The sequence below is a fragment of the Idiotropiscis lumnitzeri genome, chromosome 10 (assembly GCF_059441095.1).
Source record: "Idiotropiscis lumnitzeri isolate Australia: NSW breed Sydney's pygmy pipehorse chromosome 10, RoL_Ilum_1.0, whole genome shotgun sequence".
Lineage (NCBI taxonomy): Eukaryota > Metazoa > Chordata > Actinopteri > Syngnathiformes > Syngnathidae > Idiotropiscis > Idiotropiscis lumnitzeri.
Window position 1 is genome coordinate 8580559 of NC_142400.1, and position 15022 is coordinate 8595580.

At 38.6% G+C, this 15022-nt stretch overlaps 3 protein-coding genes and 1 long non-coding RNA gene across 4 annotated transcripts; 2 read left to right on the forward strand and 2 right to left on the reverse strand.

Moving 5' to 3' along the window:
• Nucleotides 1–924: 924 nt before the first annotated feature.
• On the reverse strand, nucleotides 925–3794 carry them4 (thioesterase superfamily member 4). The gene is made up of 6 exons (XM_088306601.1): nucleotides 3230–3794; nucleotides 2598–2787; nucleotides 2334–2496; nucleotides 2024–2134; nucleotides 1601–1725; nucleotides 925–1525 (listed from the first exon to the last, which is right to left on the reverse strand). Exons 1-6 carry the CDS (start codon nucleotides 3380–3382, stop codon nucleotides 1482–1484), a joined length of 786 nt encoding a protein of 261 aa, XP_088162727.1. The 5' UTR covers nucleotides 3383–3794; the 3' UTR covers nucleotides 925–1481.
• A 160-nt stretch (nucleotides 3795–3954) lies between these two features.
• Nucleotides 3955–5619, reverse strand: LOC148328980 (uncharacterized). The gene is made up of 4 exons (XM_088306603.1): nucleotides 5017–5619; nucleotides 4645–4699; nucleotides 4312–4429; nucleotides 3955–4205 (listed from the first exon to the last, which is right to left on the reverse strand). Exons 1-4 carry the CDS (start codon nucleotides 5311–5313, stop codon nucleotides 4175–4177), a joined length of 501 nt encoding a protein of 166 aa, XP_088162729.1. The 5' UTR covers nucleotides 5314–5619; the 3' UTR covers nucleotides 3955–4174.
• Nucleotides 5620–7961: 2342 nt separating this feature from the next.
• On the forward strand, nucleotides 7962–10902 carry LOC148328981 (uncharacterized). Its single transcript, XM_088306602.1, has 5 exons — nucleotides 7962–8125; nucleotides 8202–8496; nucleotides 9422–9476; nucleotides 9939–10053; nucleotides 10536–10902. Exons 1-5 carry the CDS (start codon nucleotides 8115–8117, stop codon nucleotides 10690–10692), a joined length of 633 nt encoding a protein of 210 aa, XP_088162728.1. The 5' UTR covers nucleotides 7962–8114; the 3' UTR covers nucleotides 10693–10902.
• A 2561-nt stretch (nucleotides 10903–13463) lies between these two features.
• LOC148328982 (uncharacterized) lies at nucleotides 13464–14694 on the forward strand. Its single transcript, XR_015845650.1, has 2 exons — nucleotides 13464–13509; nucleotides 13696–14694. It is a non-coding gene; the product is annotated as an uncharacterized LOC148328982 (long non-coding RNA).
• The last annotated feature ends 328 nt before the right edge of the window (nucleotides 14695–15022 follow it).

Here is a 15022-nt window from a genome sequence, read left to right on the forward strand (position 1 = left end):
TATTCCAAAATATTGACCCCTTCTTAAGGTAACAAGATTTGAAACACACAACAATAACTGCAGTCAATTATATACGAGAACAAACTGCAATAAACATATAAAGTGGTTCCTTGAGGTACGAGAGATGTGATTTGAGTTTCTTGAGATACAAGCGTTCAGCTGATTTTGTTTTGTTTTGACGTGTACAAAATGTTGATTGGTGCTGTCAGTTGAATTGTGTTAAAAGTAAACATAAAACAAAGAGAATTACATGCGTGTTAACCAAAACACATCACTTTGCTGAATAAAACTTAGTCAACACAGTCATTCCATTGTGTCATTAAAAACTTGGTTCTTTGTACAAGCAAAATTTTTACTGCAACACAGCGTTATAAGAAAATTTCAAAACCAGTCCGTGGAACCAAAACAGGTAACCAACAGTATTTTTTTCTGTTCTGGGTGACTGTGATAAAGAGTTTTTAACCGAAAAACTTCCACAAACTTGACCACGAGTCTTCACACACACGCGTACGCATGCACAAAAACACACACACGTAACCAACCCGCGTTTGTAGATTGCAAGGTAGTTTTTCCAACTGTGTTTACTGAGGTTTAAGAAGTGAGGGGCCCTATAAGACTGACAAACCACACGACTGCGTGCGTTCAAATAAGTGCACAAGTGTGTGCCGTGTCAGCATTGTAACCAGTAAATACTGCAAAACATTGAATTGTGCAATATAAATGGGCTCTGAAAAAAAGAAAAATCAAATGATGGACAAACCTTATTAACTGTAGCATTTTATTGTCTGTCTGCTTTTGTCCGCAATAATACACATCAACAATTATGGCAACTGTCTCTTTCCCCAAATTATATTTGATGATAATCCAGCATCTCTTGCATACATTCCCACATTTTCTCAATAATTCACACATTTGCAAATAAAATGTTGTGTCTTCTGTGAACTAGCCAAAGGTAAAACTTTATTATGGAACAAACACTCATACTGTAAGGTACAGTTTCAAGTAATCACTGCACTCAGTAGCTGCGTAGTAAATTAACCGTTTGATAAATAATGCTTGGATATGCGTTGATGTTAATAAAAGATGAGGTAGTCAAGTAATATACTAACATTACTGCCTAATTATGTCATATGAAGTCACTCATCCATCCATCGCTCGCCCTCACGAGGGTCGCGAGTGATTAATAGCCTATCCAAGCAACTTTGGGTAAGAGTCACAAGTCAAAGATACACTTAGACAAACACGCATTCACACCTAAAGAAGAATTTAGTAGTTAGTTCATGATGTAACATGCCCACACTCATATTCGACCCTCCAAACTTAGACCTATAATTGTGTTGCGGACGTGCAAATCACTCGTCGACTGTAATGCCCTTGTAGAGAAGTTATTAAAATGATTTGGCAAATAAATATTTATTTAAAAAAACTAAGAATATAATACAGTACTCCAAGGCACAACTCAGGTTTCCACTTCTTTTGTGTCACATTCCCAACAAATGTCCGACATTGATAGACAGGAAGAGTGCTTAAAAAAAAAAAAAAGGCAACAGTAAGGAAATAGAATAACTGAGATAATGTAATATGCTGTAAATTATGTTACCTGTTGCCTCAGTGTGCAGCTTGGAGCCATCAGTGCTGGTCACTTTACAGGAAATGAACATTTTTCTGGCTTCCTTGTTGTCAAGGGAGGATTCGAGGATTACTGTACTTCCCAACGGGATGGGGCTTGCAACAAAACAACATACATTGTCACTTTATAAAGCAGAGGAATCTGTACCAAATGAAACAAAACTTACCACAGCAGAGCAACAATTGCAAGTGACAGCACAATAGACATAGCATCGAGATGAATTTTTGTAAATGACCAAATACTTTTTTTTCACCATAATTTGCAAATAAATTCTTTAAAAATGAGGCAGTGGTTTTAGGCCTCTCATCTTTATAAGTCAGAAAACTGGCACAATGGTGGCTGACTGAACACTTTTTTGCAACATTGAAAATACTGCAACATATACATTGTTACCTGCGGTAATTGATGGTGAGGTTAGCAGTCATTGAAGGTCCAGATATGAAAGTTGCAAGAGCGCCTGTGACCGAGTCAATCATAGTGGCGATCGCCCCCCCGTGGACAAGTCTGGAAAATACATGCAACATATTTTCAACGTGTCAGTCACATTACAGATAACTGTTTTTTCCCCGCCAAACAAAATTCCAAATATGCAAACAACAGAGACAACAAACCAAGACAATTTTTTTTCTGAGAGTAATGACTAAATCAACATTAAAAAATATTTTTGCAAGACTATGTAGTGTTGAATGGGCTGAGGACTCACCCTGGCGGGCCTTCCAGCAGGTGTCCAGCCTGGAAAATGCAGACACACCTCTGCTCTTCTTTGTTAATAAACATGACATACTCAAATGCGGCTCCGACAATTTTGATGCTGCGGGTGAAGAGACGATTTTTGGACTGGACTAACTTGCTGAGATAGGCTCCTCCTGAGAAGAGATGAGATGTCATGAGTCAGCAGCTTCATGCAAATGTTAAATTGTACCATTTTGGAGAGTGAATGTGTGTGTTTAGATTCGCATGAGTTCACCTGTGGCATACTTGAGGGTTCGATTATAGCTGGGCACTCTCCTCCAGGGTGCCCTCTGTTTCTCTCCGGATTCATTTTCCACCTCACACTGGCTGTTGTAGAAGTCATACAAGCGCATCATTTCTGCACCCCACGAGGAGTTGGGCAGGCTGAAGTCCCGAGGTTTCAGGGAAAAGGAAAATGGCAGTGCCTGGAGGAGAACGATAACACACAGAAGTAATATGCAATTTTAGGGTAATTTTCGGTCAGTAAATTCAATTTTTTCATTGTTTCCTTAGATTTGCAAGATGGTAGCTTTTGCTTCTGTCTCTGCCAGACCTTAGTATATGACCGTTAAGTGTGAGATATATATATATATATATATATATATATATATATATATATATATATATATATATATATATATCTCCCTCTCTCTCTCTCACTCTCTCACTCTCAAAGTAAACCCAAAGATTTGTTTGCATTATTGCCGTTTCTGCTGTTTTTCTGGTATCTACTGTATATGTTTGTTTTTTAATTTGTGTTCCAATTTCCTGCTAATTTATATAACATCATATGGAAAGGGCCTTGTTACAGCTCCAGCTGTTGTGAAAATGCGCGATATAAATAAAGTTGCATTGTATTGTACATACCACCATGGTCCGCACAAAGTCGGTTCTGAATGGCAACCAAGTAGACGAATAGCTGAGATGAGGATTCACGGATGGAGCTGATGCAAGGTGCTGACAGCCCGACAGTAGTCGGAAGAGACTCCTCGTCATCTTCGACATGACGAGGGGCTGCATCAGTCGATCGCTACAGTAAGTGTTGATTACAAATGTCTGAACCAGCTAGCTTTGGCGTTAAAACGTAGCTAACTAAAAGCGTTTAAATTAGTCAAACAGTCGCCAAGTCATTTACCGTAGGCATTTTACACGATTATGTCTGGCTAGAGCGAAATACTAAAAAGTAACAACCTGATGTGATATAATTGACTTTCAATGGAACTGGTTTACCCTTGTCAACTTCCGCCATGAGGGAAACGCAACGCAGAGCCTGACGTCATTTAGCTCATGTGACTCTTCTCTGCATTGTAATTGGGTAAAAGACTTCCTGCGGCGTCACGCGTACGCATGGTAACCAAGCTAAACCAAAACACACGACGTGTTGCAACAATAAATAATTTTTTCTTGGCCATTTTATTATGTCAATATTGGCATTTAACCATCCAGATCTACTTACATTTCCATAAAATTAGAAGCGTGTTATTTGCATTTGTCGAATATTTCAACCCAAGACACATTTTGTACCGCCCCCTTATTTGAACAAATTGCCGTCTAGTTATTCCAGGAACGCCATTGTCTTAGAAATGAACCAATTGAATTTTGAGGCCTGTTTATTTTACAGTAAAAAAAGTAAGAATCTTGCAATTCGATACAATCATGTGTCAAAATGTTAGCGCTTGAGCTGAATCAAATATTTCTTCAATGTAATCTTAATACAAAAGAAGAATAACTATGCATCGAACTGTGCAAAATGAAGTCCTGGAAGGCCACTGCACAAGTTCACTGTCAGCATTGGTGGTTGTTGAGTTGTCTTTACTGTGGGGCATCAATACCACACAACCTCCTACAAAACAACAAGAAATTAAGTGTTTTGGGCAGAAAACAACCCTGACAAGTTGTGGCTCCCAAGATATTGTCTCTGTTCAAACCAAATATTCTTCAGATCTTACCGCACTTCTGCAAAGCTTGGATCAGCAAAAATGCAAACAGCTTTGTCCCGATCCAAAATATGTTGTTTAACAATCTGCATTTTCTCCTCAGCTTTTCTTTTCTCCTCTGCGTGATCAGCTGAACAGTGTGACAAAAGCCCCCCCAAAAAAACACAATAAGAAAAAAAAGATGCAGTATGATATTAGTCTTAAATTTTAGACAAACTGTCATAATATATTTTAATATAAATGACATCGTTTACATTTACGTCATGTTATTTTTCAGCCAGGGTCAATGAGTTGCGATTCCGTAATAGGATTTGGAATTGTATTTTGTATGAGGGCAATACATACCTTTAAATTTATTAATGGCTTCTATGGAATGTTTCTTCTCTGTCTCTGCACTTTCCTAACAAAAACAGTTGTAAAAATATATTTGTGAGGCGGTTGAAGTTGAGATGCTATGTGCAGTTATATCCTGTGTAATAGGCAGGTCCGGAGTGAACGTGGACGAGGGAAAGGGAGATGATAACCGCAATAATACACATTATTAAATAAATACCTCTAGTGTCAATCAAAAGTAAATATGAGCATTTTTACTATTTTTTGCATAAGGTTGATCAACGAAATGGCGTGCAAAGGCAAGTGGTAACTGTTGTATGTTGCATTCCAAATGAAAGCTAGAAAATAATGCGCTACGAATGCTTCTGTGCGTGTTGCCCTTGCCTTCTCTTTGCCGCACGCCTGCAAACTTTTTTGCTGTTCCTGCTCTGCTTTCTCAGCGGCTGCTTTGCGCTTCTTTATCTCGTCCACCCTGCCCATGATGGACGCCAGGTTCGTCTTCAGTTGCTTGATTTGAGTTTTTATGAGGGTGATGACTTTCTCTCCCCTCTTGGACTCAGCAAGGTGCTCCACCGTGCGGGTTTTTAAATGGCGCAGTCGCAACTCCTGGCGTACAGTCTGGATCATCATCACGGCCATTACAGCTATGCTGACGAAGGTTAAAGCAATCGCTAACTTCATATTTGGTTTTAAATCACGCAGCTCGCTGGTGTCAGCCGGACTCACCGAAACACTTGTTCACGTGGGCGTGTCAAAGCACATATTTCCTCATTGTGTGACGCGACGTACTGACAAACTCATCTTGATGGGATTTACTCTACGCAACGCAAGGACAATGGGCTAATTTGAATATAGTACCGTGTTGGCATGCCAGAACATTTAATTCTGTCTGTCTTGCATGTCTAATGTTTGAGAGGGTGTCCATTCTTGTGCAGTCAAAATTATCTCACAATTTTAATTTCCCCCTAGAAAAAGACAAATTTAGTTGAACAGTCTATAGGTCACCTCAACCCGTCCAGTCCTCAAGAGCCCCGATCCTGTCTGTTTTCCACCTCTCCTTGCTGCAACACACCCAATTTTATGATCAGATAATGAGCAACGTCTGCAGAACGATCATGATCATTTGAATCAGGTGTTGCAGCAGGGAGAAATGGAAAACAGGCAGGAAACCGACCCTCAAGAAACAGGATTGAGGACCCCGGTATTAAAATTCTGAAATTATTCATCCAGATCTAAAAAAAAAAAAAAACTTTTTATATTCACTGTATGATCGCTGTTATATTGGCTGCTAATGTAGCCAACCACTTTCTCAAAGTCAGCAACAAAAATATAACAAACAGCACTCAGGATGATGGGTGACATTTCTACACTCCTGTTAACTATAACAGCATTCAAAAACACATTTTCTACACAATGTAGAATAATTAATTACTGCATCCACATTTTGTAATGGGTCTCATTAGATATAGTCCAGGTGGCCCTCAATATTCTAGTCCTTCGAATATCACGGAAAACTAGTAAACTTGTGTTATATAGATTCACACAAACTAACATTTAATGATTTTTTAAAAATAATTTCAGTAATTTTGGTTTGCAGCAAAAAATTAATAAACCACCATCTGGAGAATATAAAATTACATAAGAAACAATCAAAAAGATTTTTAATATAGACATTATACGGTAGATGTATTTCACTATGTGTTTTATTAATCATAAAGAGTGTCCCAAAAGTCACTCTTCACTTCCTTTTCTCTATTTCATTTCAGGTATTAGACGCACTGACGTGAGGCCATCAGCATGTGAAAACTGAGGTGTTGTTTTTTTCTGTCCCTGACAGATGTTCAGCCCCAGTTCGAAAGGCCTTATGGCCTTCTCACTGCTCCAACACATGGAATATGGAGATGGATTTTCACCTTCCCACTGTCCTTGTCTACTTTTACAGGGTTTGATCCTCCTTTGCCACCAATCAAGGGAGCTAATGTCCAGCCGCCAGTCAACCCTCGCTGCTACAAATCACCTGTACAAACATACAGCAGCAAATGAGCATTGGCCAAAACCTGATGATTTGGTATGTTCTCTGGTACTGAGCTGATTGGGAAATTTTTCTTTCGGTACACATCTGGTAACATGACCATTGACACTTGGCACGCTTTCAATGGCACTCCTCAAATTGGTGTTGACAGAAAAGCCTTGCAACAACTCAACAGTGTCAGTCAGTGAGCAAAAAGCAAGGGAATGATTCTGTATGCTTAGAAAAAATGCAAAGAAGCTGTCAAATTCTGATGGTCTCACTTCTTTCTGAACGATACCTGAAATGAAATAGAAAAAGGAAGTCGACAGACTTTATGAACACACTGTACTATATGTGAGTTTCACTTTGTGTATTAAAGTACAAAAAAAAAAAAAAATCACTTTATTAAAATTCGTTAAGATGCACCTGTAGAGTTAAATTAAAGATATCATCCAACATGCGTCTCTGTTCTTGAATGTAAAAAGACTTTATGTAGGTGGGCATGGAGTATGGGTATTGACATTTGTTTTACCAGTATTGATATTTCACAACAATACACACCTTGCTTGTAATCCCATAGTATTTATTCAACATGGTGAAATAGTTGTATGACACACTAAGATTTAAAAAAGTAAACAATGTGACACGTTTATTGTTAGGGACTGCATTGCCTTACTAATCCACAGCAAACAACAATAGATTCCCCTGTTAGTCATTTTCTAGAGATCCAACACAGTAGCGTAAGTAGATGGCACAACAACGCACTGTCCCAATCCTGCAGTTTTTGCTCACTTGTAACCTCAAACACGATGGGCACTTTTACTAGGTGTACACTTCAGTGAGGACCATAGAGGTGTAGTGAGGGTACTTGGATGGAGCCTGAGTTGGCACTGTGATGTCATTCTCAGTTGACAGCAAGTCGAGCTTGCTAAAAACGGTTGGATTCATATTCCACAAACACAATATTAATCAGAATGCCATATTTAGACAAATGGGACCAAATATAACAAATTACTGTAAAGATTTTGTTTTTTACTTGACTTCCCCTTTAAATGGCTTGGAACACTGCAGAACTTTAACTACAAACATTATGACAATAGCGAGATTTGAAACAGAACAACTTTTATATTATAAAAATATTATCGCTTGAAACACTGGTAAAGTATCACTACCTTAATGACCTTAAACAAAAAATATGTATTATTAAAATATTATAGCTTTTTATGAATGTTTAATGTTTTTATTATACATTTTATACAATGATTTTAAAAAAGTCAAGATATAAATGTATTCAGGTGATGGGCGTATTTTACAGCAGATCTGGGCGTGTTTACGGCAGACAGCTCACTGAGAAACGTTCCAAACAGGTATACCGCCGTGCGTTTTATTTAAGGTTAATTTCAGACATTTTTTTAACTCAAAATTTGACGACCGATAAAAGGAACCCGGACCTTGTTGAGCGGAAGCGCGAATGGACTCAAAGTAAGCTGTATTATGCCGTCTATTTGAAACGTTTTTTTTGGCTCCCTAAACGAGACGTCCTCGGGTGAAAATCTAGGATGAAGTTTCAACTGTTGCTGCCTCTGACCATCGCGTTGACCGTGGCCTTGGTGGTGATCATTAAAAGCCGCAAACAAGATCATGACAAAGTGGACAAACGGAACAAATTCGAGAGCCTGAAACTTAGAGTGACCAACGACGTAGTGGAAGAGCACCAAACGGAAAAGATCTCATTGGAGAACCAAATCGACAGCGCCCAAATGGGGGAGAAAACTTTGCAGAACGAGGCGCAGTCGTGTGAACAGAGAGTGCTGAAAAAGAAGAAAGAAGTGGAAGCGTGCCAAAAAGATGTGGTAAGGAACAATTATGGACAATTGTTATAATCATTATAGCCTACATGATAATTGTCTCGAATAAACACTTCAAACCAGCACCACTGCTCTCAGGAGGAGGAAAGTGTTCCCCAGCCTTTATTGAGCAAACAGTCCACAAATCTCTCAACACATCACTAAACGGAAATGTCAGAAAAATATACTGAATAGGTATAATGTTATCTCAATGAACTCACAAATTTACGGATGGATACACAAGTTATAGTGGACAAAAAAAGTGTTACATTGTTTTTGTTTGTGTGCTGTATATTTAAGAAAAACACAACAAAACGGCAGCAGTATCAAATGAAGAAAATGTAGGACAACAGTGACATTACCAAGAAAAATGAATGAAGAAAATTTATCAGGGAGGCTGCCAAGAGGCCAACAGCAATATTAAACGGGCTGTAGTATTTTTTTGCCAAATACCGGCTACTCCCATCCATCCATCCATTTTCTGTAGCGCTTCTCCTCACAAGGGCTGCGGGGGTGGGGGGGGGGGTGCTGGAGCCTATCCCAGCTATCTTCAGGCAGTAGGCGGGGGACAACCTGAACTGGTTGTCAGCCAATCGCAGGGCACCGGCTACTCCCATCTTTTTCATATGTGTGGTCACAGCAGCACTGTGTCTCGACGGAATTTAACAAACCAGACAGTGGTGTGAAGACTTTTTGCATACGCTGTAATTGTACTTTCTGCCATCTAGTGAAAGAGCATATAATTGTTCTGCCTGTCACTATACATCACTGGCACGGACAGAAGAACAGATACATTCTTTGTAGTTAATACTCTCCTTTGGTTCTTGATCATACCAATTATAAATCATGTGTGGAATTTCCTTGTGTACTGTGCATGGGGTGTTGAACTCGTATGAACTGTCTTGCTGATTGCCTCTTTCCTTTGCCGCAGAAATCACTGAAAAACGGGGTGACTGATCTAGAAGGACAACTCCGTGCTCTTCGCGGTAAATATTGTCGTGACAGATTGTCCATAACGAACCTCATGTTCAAGTACAAGGACAGCAGGATACCCGAGGCCGCAGCTCGGTGATCAATTTTGTAATCTTGAACACTGCCTTGGTTGCAGTTTGCTGTTGTAACCGGCTGAGAAGTCATTGTTTATCATATCATATCATTTCATGGCATGTTCTTTTACATAAAACCCAGCAGGGCTTGATATTGCCACTACTGTGCGTCCTACAATCAGATAAGTACGAGCGTTAAAAGGAACAACTGCCTTCAACACTTTCAATAGAGAAGGCAGTCAAGTGTTTGCACCCCTGTCCTGGCGTTCTACAATATAATCTCTCACACAAGCGCTATCCAGACCCAGTTACGGCTCTGATACTGTCTCTGAAGGCAAAAAGCGGTTGCTGCCATTCAGCATCGCTGTTGTTGCCTGTTACAACTCCTCATGTGACTTGCAGGTGAAACGAGTAAAGAGAAGGACTCATGGATTGCCAAACTGGAATCACTGGAAAAAGAACTGCGAATGCCAAGTGCGGTGTGTGCCTTTTTGAAGAAAGGACTGGATTCTGCGAGGTACGCATTGTTTTTGACTTTCTGTTCGTATTTCGCATCCGTAATCCAGAGAACGCTAATAATCCCGTCTCATGTTTCGTTGGTACCCATTCGCCTCTTGAGTGGATTGGTATTCTGTCAATGGACGTAATGTGCGTTTTATTTGCACAGGCATCATATTCCTTCTGTCCGTGCTAAGTAAGAAGCCCCGAGTGTCTGGTTTATCCTGAAAAATGATCAAAGGGGCGATTATGTGCTCAAGACGTCATGGCATTGCCTGAATCTTGTCAATTTGACACCACAGAGAAGTGTTGCTAACAACCCTGCAAAATCTGAGTGGTTGTGAATGGATTGTGGATGGTTGGGCGTGCATGCTAGAGTCTTATGTTTGTCTAAAATACAGAAATAGCACAGCATCTTTTAATCCTTTGCACTGATACGGTATCTGAATTCATTTTTCAGGGTCTTTAAATTAAAGTTGTAACTTGTTCTTTCTCTTGCAGTAAATTGTGTATCAATAAACCAGAAGAACCAAAAGTAAAGGTGCCTAAGACAGAGCCCCGAAAGGTGGAGGCCACTCAACCTCAGGTGCCAAAGGCAAAGACCCCTAAACCAGAAAAGCCAAAGGCAAAGGCCTCTAAACAAGGAGCGAAGGGTTGAGAACTTTGAGTCTGATGAGCCGTTTGCAGACGCTTAAACACACGAAGAACCAGCGTATCAACCTGATGCAGAATCAACGTCTTACGTTCCAACTTTTGTAATTACTATCGACTAATGTTGCATCCCTCCTGAAGTTGCCAGATTTTACATTGCTGTTCAATTTGAGCACGTTATTTATTTTGGTGGAATAAATAAAATGGTCTCTCAAAATCTGCTTTTATTGGATGCCAACATAAAAGCCAGTTTTTATCCTGTAGTGACTCAATCATCATCATCATCATTCAAACATAAGAGTTTAATATCTCTCCATGCTTGTCTTGTCTTGTGTGACAGGTAGCAGATGTTTGCCGTCTCACATGTAATTCCGCTGAGTATTATGTTTAGGTCATGGAGCACTTAGTAATAAGGAACGTTGCATGCATCAAATACAGCATGAGAGGAAATGACCATCAACTGTCACTAAAATTCACTGTGCAACAGTTCTGTCCAGTATAACAATTTAATTTTACTGTAGAAAACAGCTCAGCTTCAGAAAACAGCGGAACCATGATTGGTTGTTACCCGAGCAACTGTGATGTCATTTTCAGTCAACAAAATGGCCGCCCCATGAAATATCTAAAAATGGGTAGATTTTGCTGCTTAGCTCATATTCCACCAACGCAATATTAATCAGAACGCCATGTTAAGACTAGTGAAGGCACATAGCAAAAACATTGCAAAGATTTTTGGGGGGTTGACCTCCCCTTTAAGCAGATTTGATTCATACAAAGAATAATTGGTTGGCGCTTGGTGATCATGGTCATGATAAATTATCTCATATATATTTATATATATATATAATATTTTCATGTATAATTTCACCAAGCTTTTAAAAATACATAACAAATACATTGTATAAATATTTGCAAAAAAGAAGATGTTCGACCCTAAGAGTCTCTGAAACGTGTAAATCTTATAAAAAAAATTTAAAAAAACAGCGCTAGACATTTTTATTATGGCTTTTTGTTATTTAACCTTCTGGTCATGTTTGACTTTGTCCCTCTGTGGACTCATCACATCTGTTTGAGTGACTGTATTAAAAAATGGCCCCGGGCTCACAATTAGGCAATCAGAGGGCTGTCATTCTGCCCCAATAGGCCCACAAGGTCAATACAGTAGCGGAGACTGAGACGGCAGCAGTTGTGGTTGAGGGGGATCGACTGGGCAAACTGATTTTGTAAATTCTGGCTGCTGATCATAAAAAGTCATTTTTAGGTTTTATTTTAATCTATTCAGCCTTAGTCTTACCTCTTGCGTCTCTCTAATGAAAAACAAAACATCCAAAGTCGAAGACACTAGATTAAACATTATAAAATGAGATGTGATGATATGGTCTTCACTTTTTCTGTATGGAGCGCTTATTCAGAATTTTACTAATTTCACGATTATGTATGTGCCATTTTCTTATCATTTGAACCATAAAAGTAAAGGCATAATTCACTGAATTTCATTTGAAAATCAATTGATTTCACTGATGTGTATTGACATAATTGAAAGTTTTTATCATTCAAAAGATAATTGTTTCTAAGAAATAAAATGAATTTTCCCGAATTGCAACATGTTCTATGAAGGTGCAAATGACATTTTTGGATATATTTTGGGGATATTTTACAAATGGACGTTCTACTGCATGGGTGTCCAATTCAAGACCCGGGGGCCATATCCGGTTGGCACTGGAGGGAGTCTCATTATCTTGTTGCGATACACCAGAGTGATCTGTGATCTACCTGTCTGCCACTTTGGGGTTTATCAAAAAAGCTTTGGTGAAATTTAAGTCATTATCATTGTTTAATATTTTTCCCCAAACATTCGACTGTCATGAAATTGGTGCAGTTATTTTTTGATTGTCTTTACTATTATGTCTTCAAATTGTAAATAATAAATGGTGGTATGAAGAAAAATGCTTAGTTTGTGTCTTAATTGTAGATTTAAGTAAATATATATTTTTTAAAAGTTATTTAATTTGTTCTTATTTGTATCCATTCATTTGCGCTACCTCTTATTCTCATTCGGGGTCTCGAGAGCGCTGGAGCCTATCCCATATGACGCTCGGCGGTGTACAACCTGGACTGGTTGCCAGCCAGTCACACTTTTGGTTTCTTACATTCCCAATTGAGTTGTCAAATACGTCTTTTGGGTTGAATATTAAAATAAAATATTTCAATTAGATCTAATATTGATATGAAAAAATAATTTCAAAATGGTCTAATTTTAAAGTAAAATAAAAGATTAGAATTTTTTTTTGCTGAAAAGTTTGACGGTTTTGATCAGATTCTTGTTCTATATTGGTAATTATTTTGGGTGTATTTTTAATGTGATTCTAAAATTAAATCAAGTACTACTAATTCCAAATTTACAGCTCTAGTTTATTTATATCCATATTCATATTGGCCAATGAATAACATACTCAGGTTTTCAACGTTCATCCTATGTGTGTCCTCCCTACAGGCAACGCCTGAAAGTTATTTGATTGTGCAGCTGCAGTCATTAGCGCATGTGTGTGTGCGTAAGAGAGCGCTCACAGTGGGATGAACATCATGTCTATTGATCAGTCTAATGTGGAGAGGAAAGGCTGCAGGCCTGGATCAATACAAGTCTAATTACAAGCAGCACCGAATGTGTGCGAATGTGCGTGCCTCTGACATGAGTGACCCCCCCCAAAATCACAAACCGACGGATATAAATACGGTCCCACCGAGGAATTGCTCACATATACTCATTTTTAACAGTTAGTCCGCGTCAAGTGTGATTTTTTTTTTTTTTGTGCGAGAAATCTCGGTAAGTGTCATATGAGCATGTGTTGATTTTGTGTGAAGATCAGACAGATTCTGATTTAATCCTTTGCATGTTCACATCCATTTCTTAAAGCAAAGCTCTTTCTCCATGATATCGCCCGGTATTTGGCTCCAAATGTGTTATTGTCCCTTCTCTATTCACGTTTGATGTTTTATGTCATGTTTTTAGGTTGCCAGGGCATTGCGCAGAAGTTCCGATCAGCTGGACGCTGTGTGATATGTTTGATATTCGGTTGTTCTTGTGCTTTTCCATGTCAACTAAATATCAGACATATTCCTACAGAGTTTGGCGTTGGCATCCGCTAAATAAGACGCCCCCACCCACCCCCCCATTGAAAGAGTAAGAAACACTACAAAGTTCTTTTTGGTGCCCTCATCTGGATCACCCTGTCATCATGAGCAGAATGAAATCTGAGGACTTATAATAGGCCAAACTTTTGCATACTCGCCAGTACTTTGATGAGTCTCTTGAAATGGGGTTCCTTTGTGTGATACAATTTTATTTCATTGGACGAACATGTTTTTAGCATGACCACATATTGCTCTGTTAACTACAGTGTGTGTAAAAAGTGGTTTAATGATGCTAAATTGTTGATTTTTGTAATGTGTTGTCATTTTAAGCATATTATGCATGTTGTTGAGCTTAACATGATGCCTATATCTCAAAGCAGTGGCATCAATAGTGGCTAAAAATGTGTGGTTTTGCTGCTTAATTTATATTCCACAAACGCAATATTAATTCCAATGCCATGCTTAGACTTGTGAAAGTGTATAGAACATTTAATTGCACGTGATTTGGGGGGGGTTGACTTCCCCTTTAATATTGCTTCATTATTTCACGTAAAAGTCATTGAGTGATATTTTGCTGCAACCACTTTAGTCGCATATCCACCGAAATTTGATCTCTATGACTTCGAAAATATTTGGGAGCGTGTAGTGACTGTGCTGTCGTGTCATTTGCCTCTACGTAGATCAGTTAATGATTAAATATGTTTCTGTTTCATTGTAGCTTGGGAAGGGCGTTCACTTAATTTTTTTGGTGTACATTTACCGTATTAAAAAAACAGGCCGAAAGATTAGTAGGATAGCAATGTATGGTGTGAATTTTGTTGTCTGCTTATTCTGTCAGAATTCACTTCAATTTCAAATAAACGGACATAGAAAATAACCATTGAACTTGTTTTCATTTCATTGAGGACCTCTCTCTCTTTTTTATGTGGATTTACATCCTGTTCTGAGAGCAAACATGTGTGTGATTTAAAATCATAATGTAATAACATAATCGTAACAACCTTTGTGCTCAACCATTGGTATCCCTAAAAACGAAGATGTCTACACGTAGAAGTCGTAATTAAAAGCATGGATTACAATTCAGAACCCAAATATTTGTGGCAAATAATTTGTGTTACAAAATTTTAGATTACTCCTCGCAGTTATATTGAATCTGGGGGACGAATGAAACATTCCTTTGTTAAAGGTTAAAAAGGTCAATAATT

What these genes read in the sequence shown, in the direction of transcription:
- them4 (XM_088306601.1), bottom strand. Translation starts at nt 3,382, where the DNA reads ATGCAGCCCCTCGTCATGTCGAAGATGACGAGGAGTCTCTTCCGACTA. An exon ending in CTCACCATCAATTACCGCAG is followed by an intron (nt 1,726 to 2,023) that starts GTAACAATGTAT and finishes TTTTGTTGCAAG; the next exon opens with CCCCATCCCGTTGGGAAGTA. An exon ending in GCTGCACACTGAGGCAACAG is followed by an intron (nt 1,526 to 1,600) that starts GTAACATAATTT and finishes TTTTTTTTTAAG; the next exon opens with CACTCTTCCTGTCTATCAAT.
- LOC148328980 (XM_088306603.1), bottom strand. Translation starts at nt 5,313, where the DNA reads ATGAAGTTAGCGATTGCTTTAACCTTCGTCAGCATAGCTGTAATGGCC. An exon ending in AGGCGTGCGGCAAAGAGAAG is followed by an intron (nt 4,700 to 5,016) that starts GCAAGGGCAACA and finishes TGTTTTTGTTAG; the next exon opens with GAAAGTGCAGAGACAGAGAA. An exon ending in CCAAGCTTTGCAGAAGTGCG is followed by an intron (nt 4,206 to 4,311) that starts GTAAGATCTGAA and finishes GTTGTTTTGTAG; the next exon opens with GAGGTTGTGTGGTATTGATG.
- LOC148328981 (XM_088306602.1), top strand. An exon ending in ACAACTCCGTGCTCTTCGCG is followed by an intron (nt 9,477 to 9,938) that starts GTAAATATTGTC and finishes TGTGACTTGCAG; the next exon opens with GTGAAACGAGTAAAGAGAAG. An exon ending in AAAGGACTGGATTCTGCGAG is followed by an intron (nt 10,054 to 10,535) that starts GTACGCATTGTT and finishes TTTCTCTTGCAG; the next exon opens with TAAATTGTGTATCAATAAAC.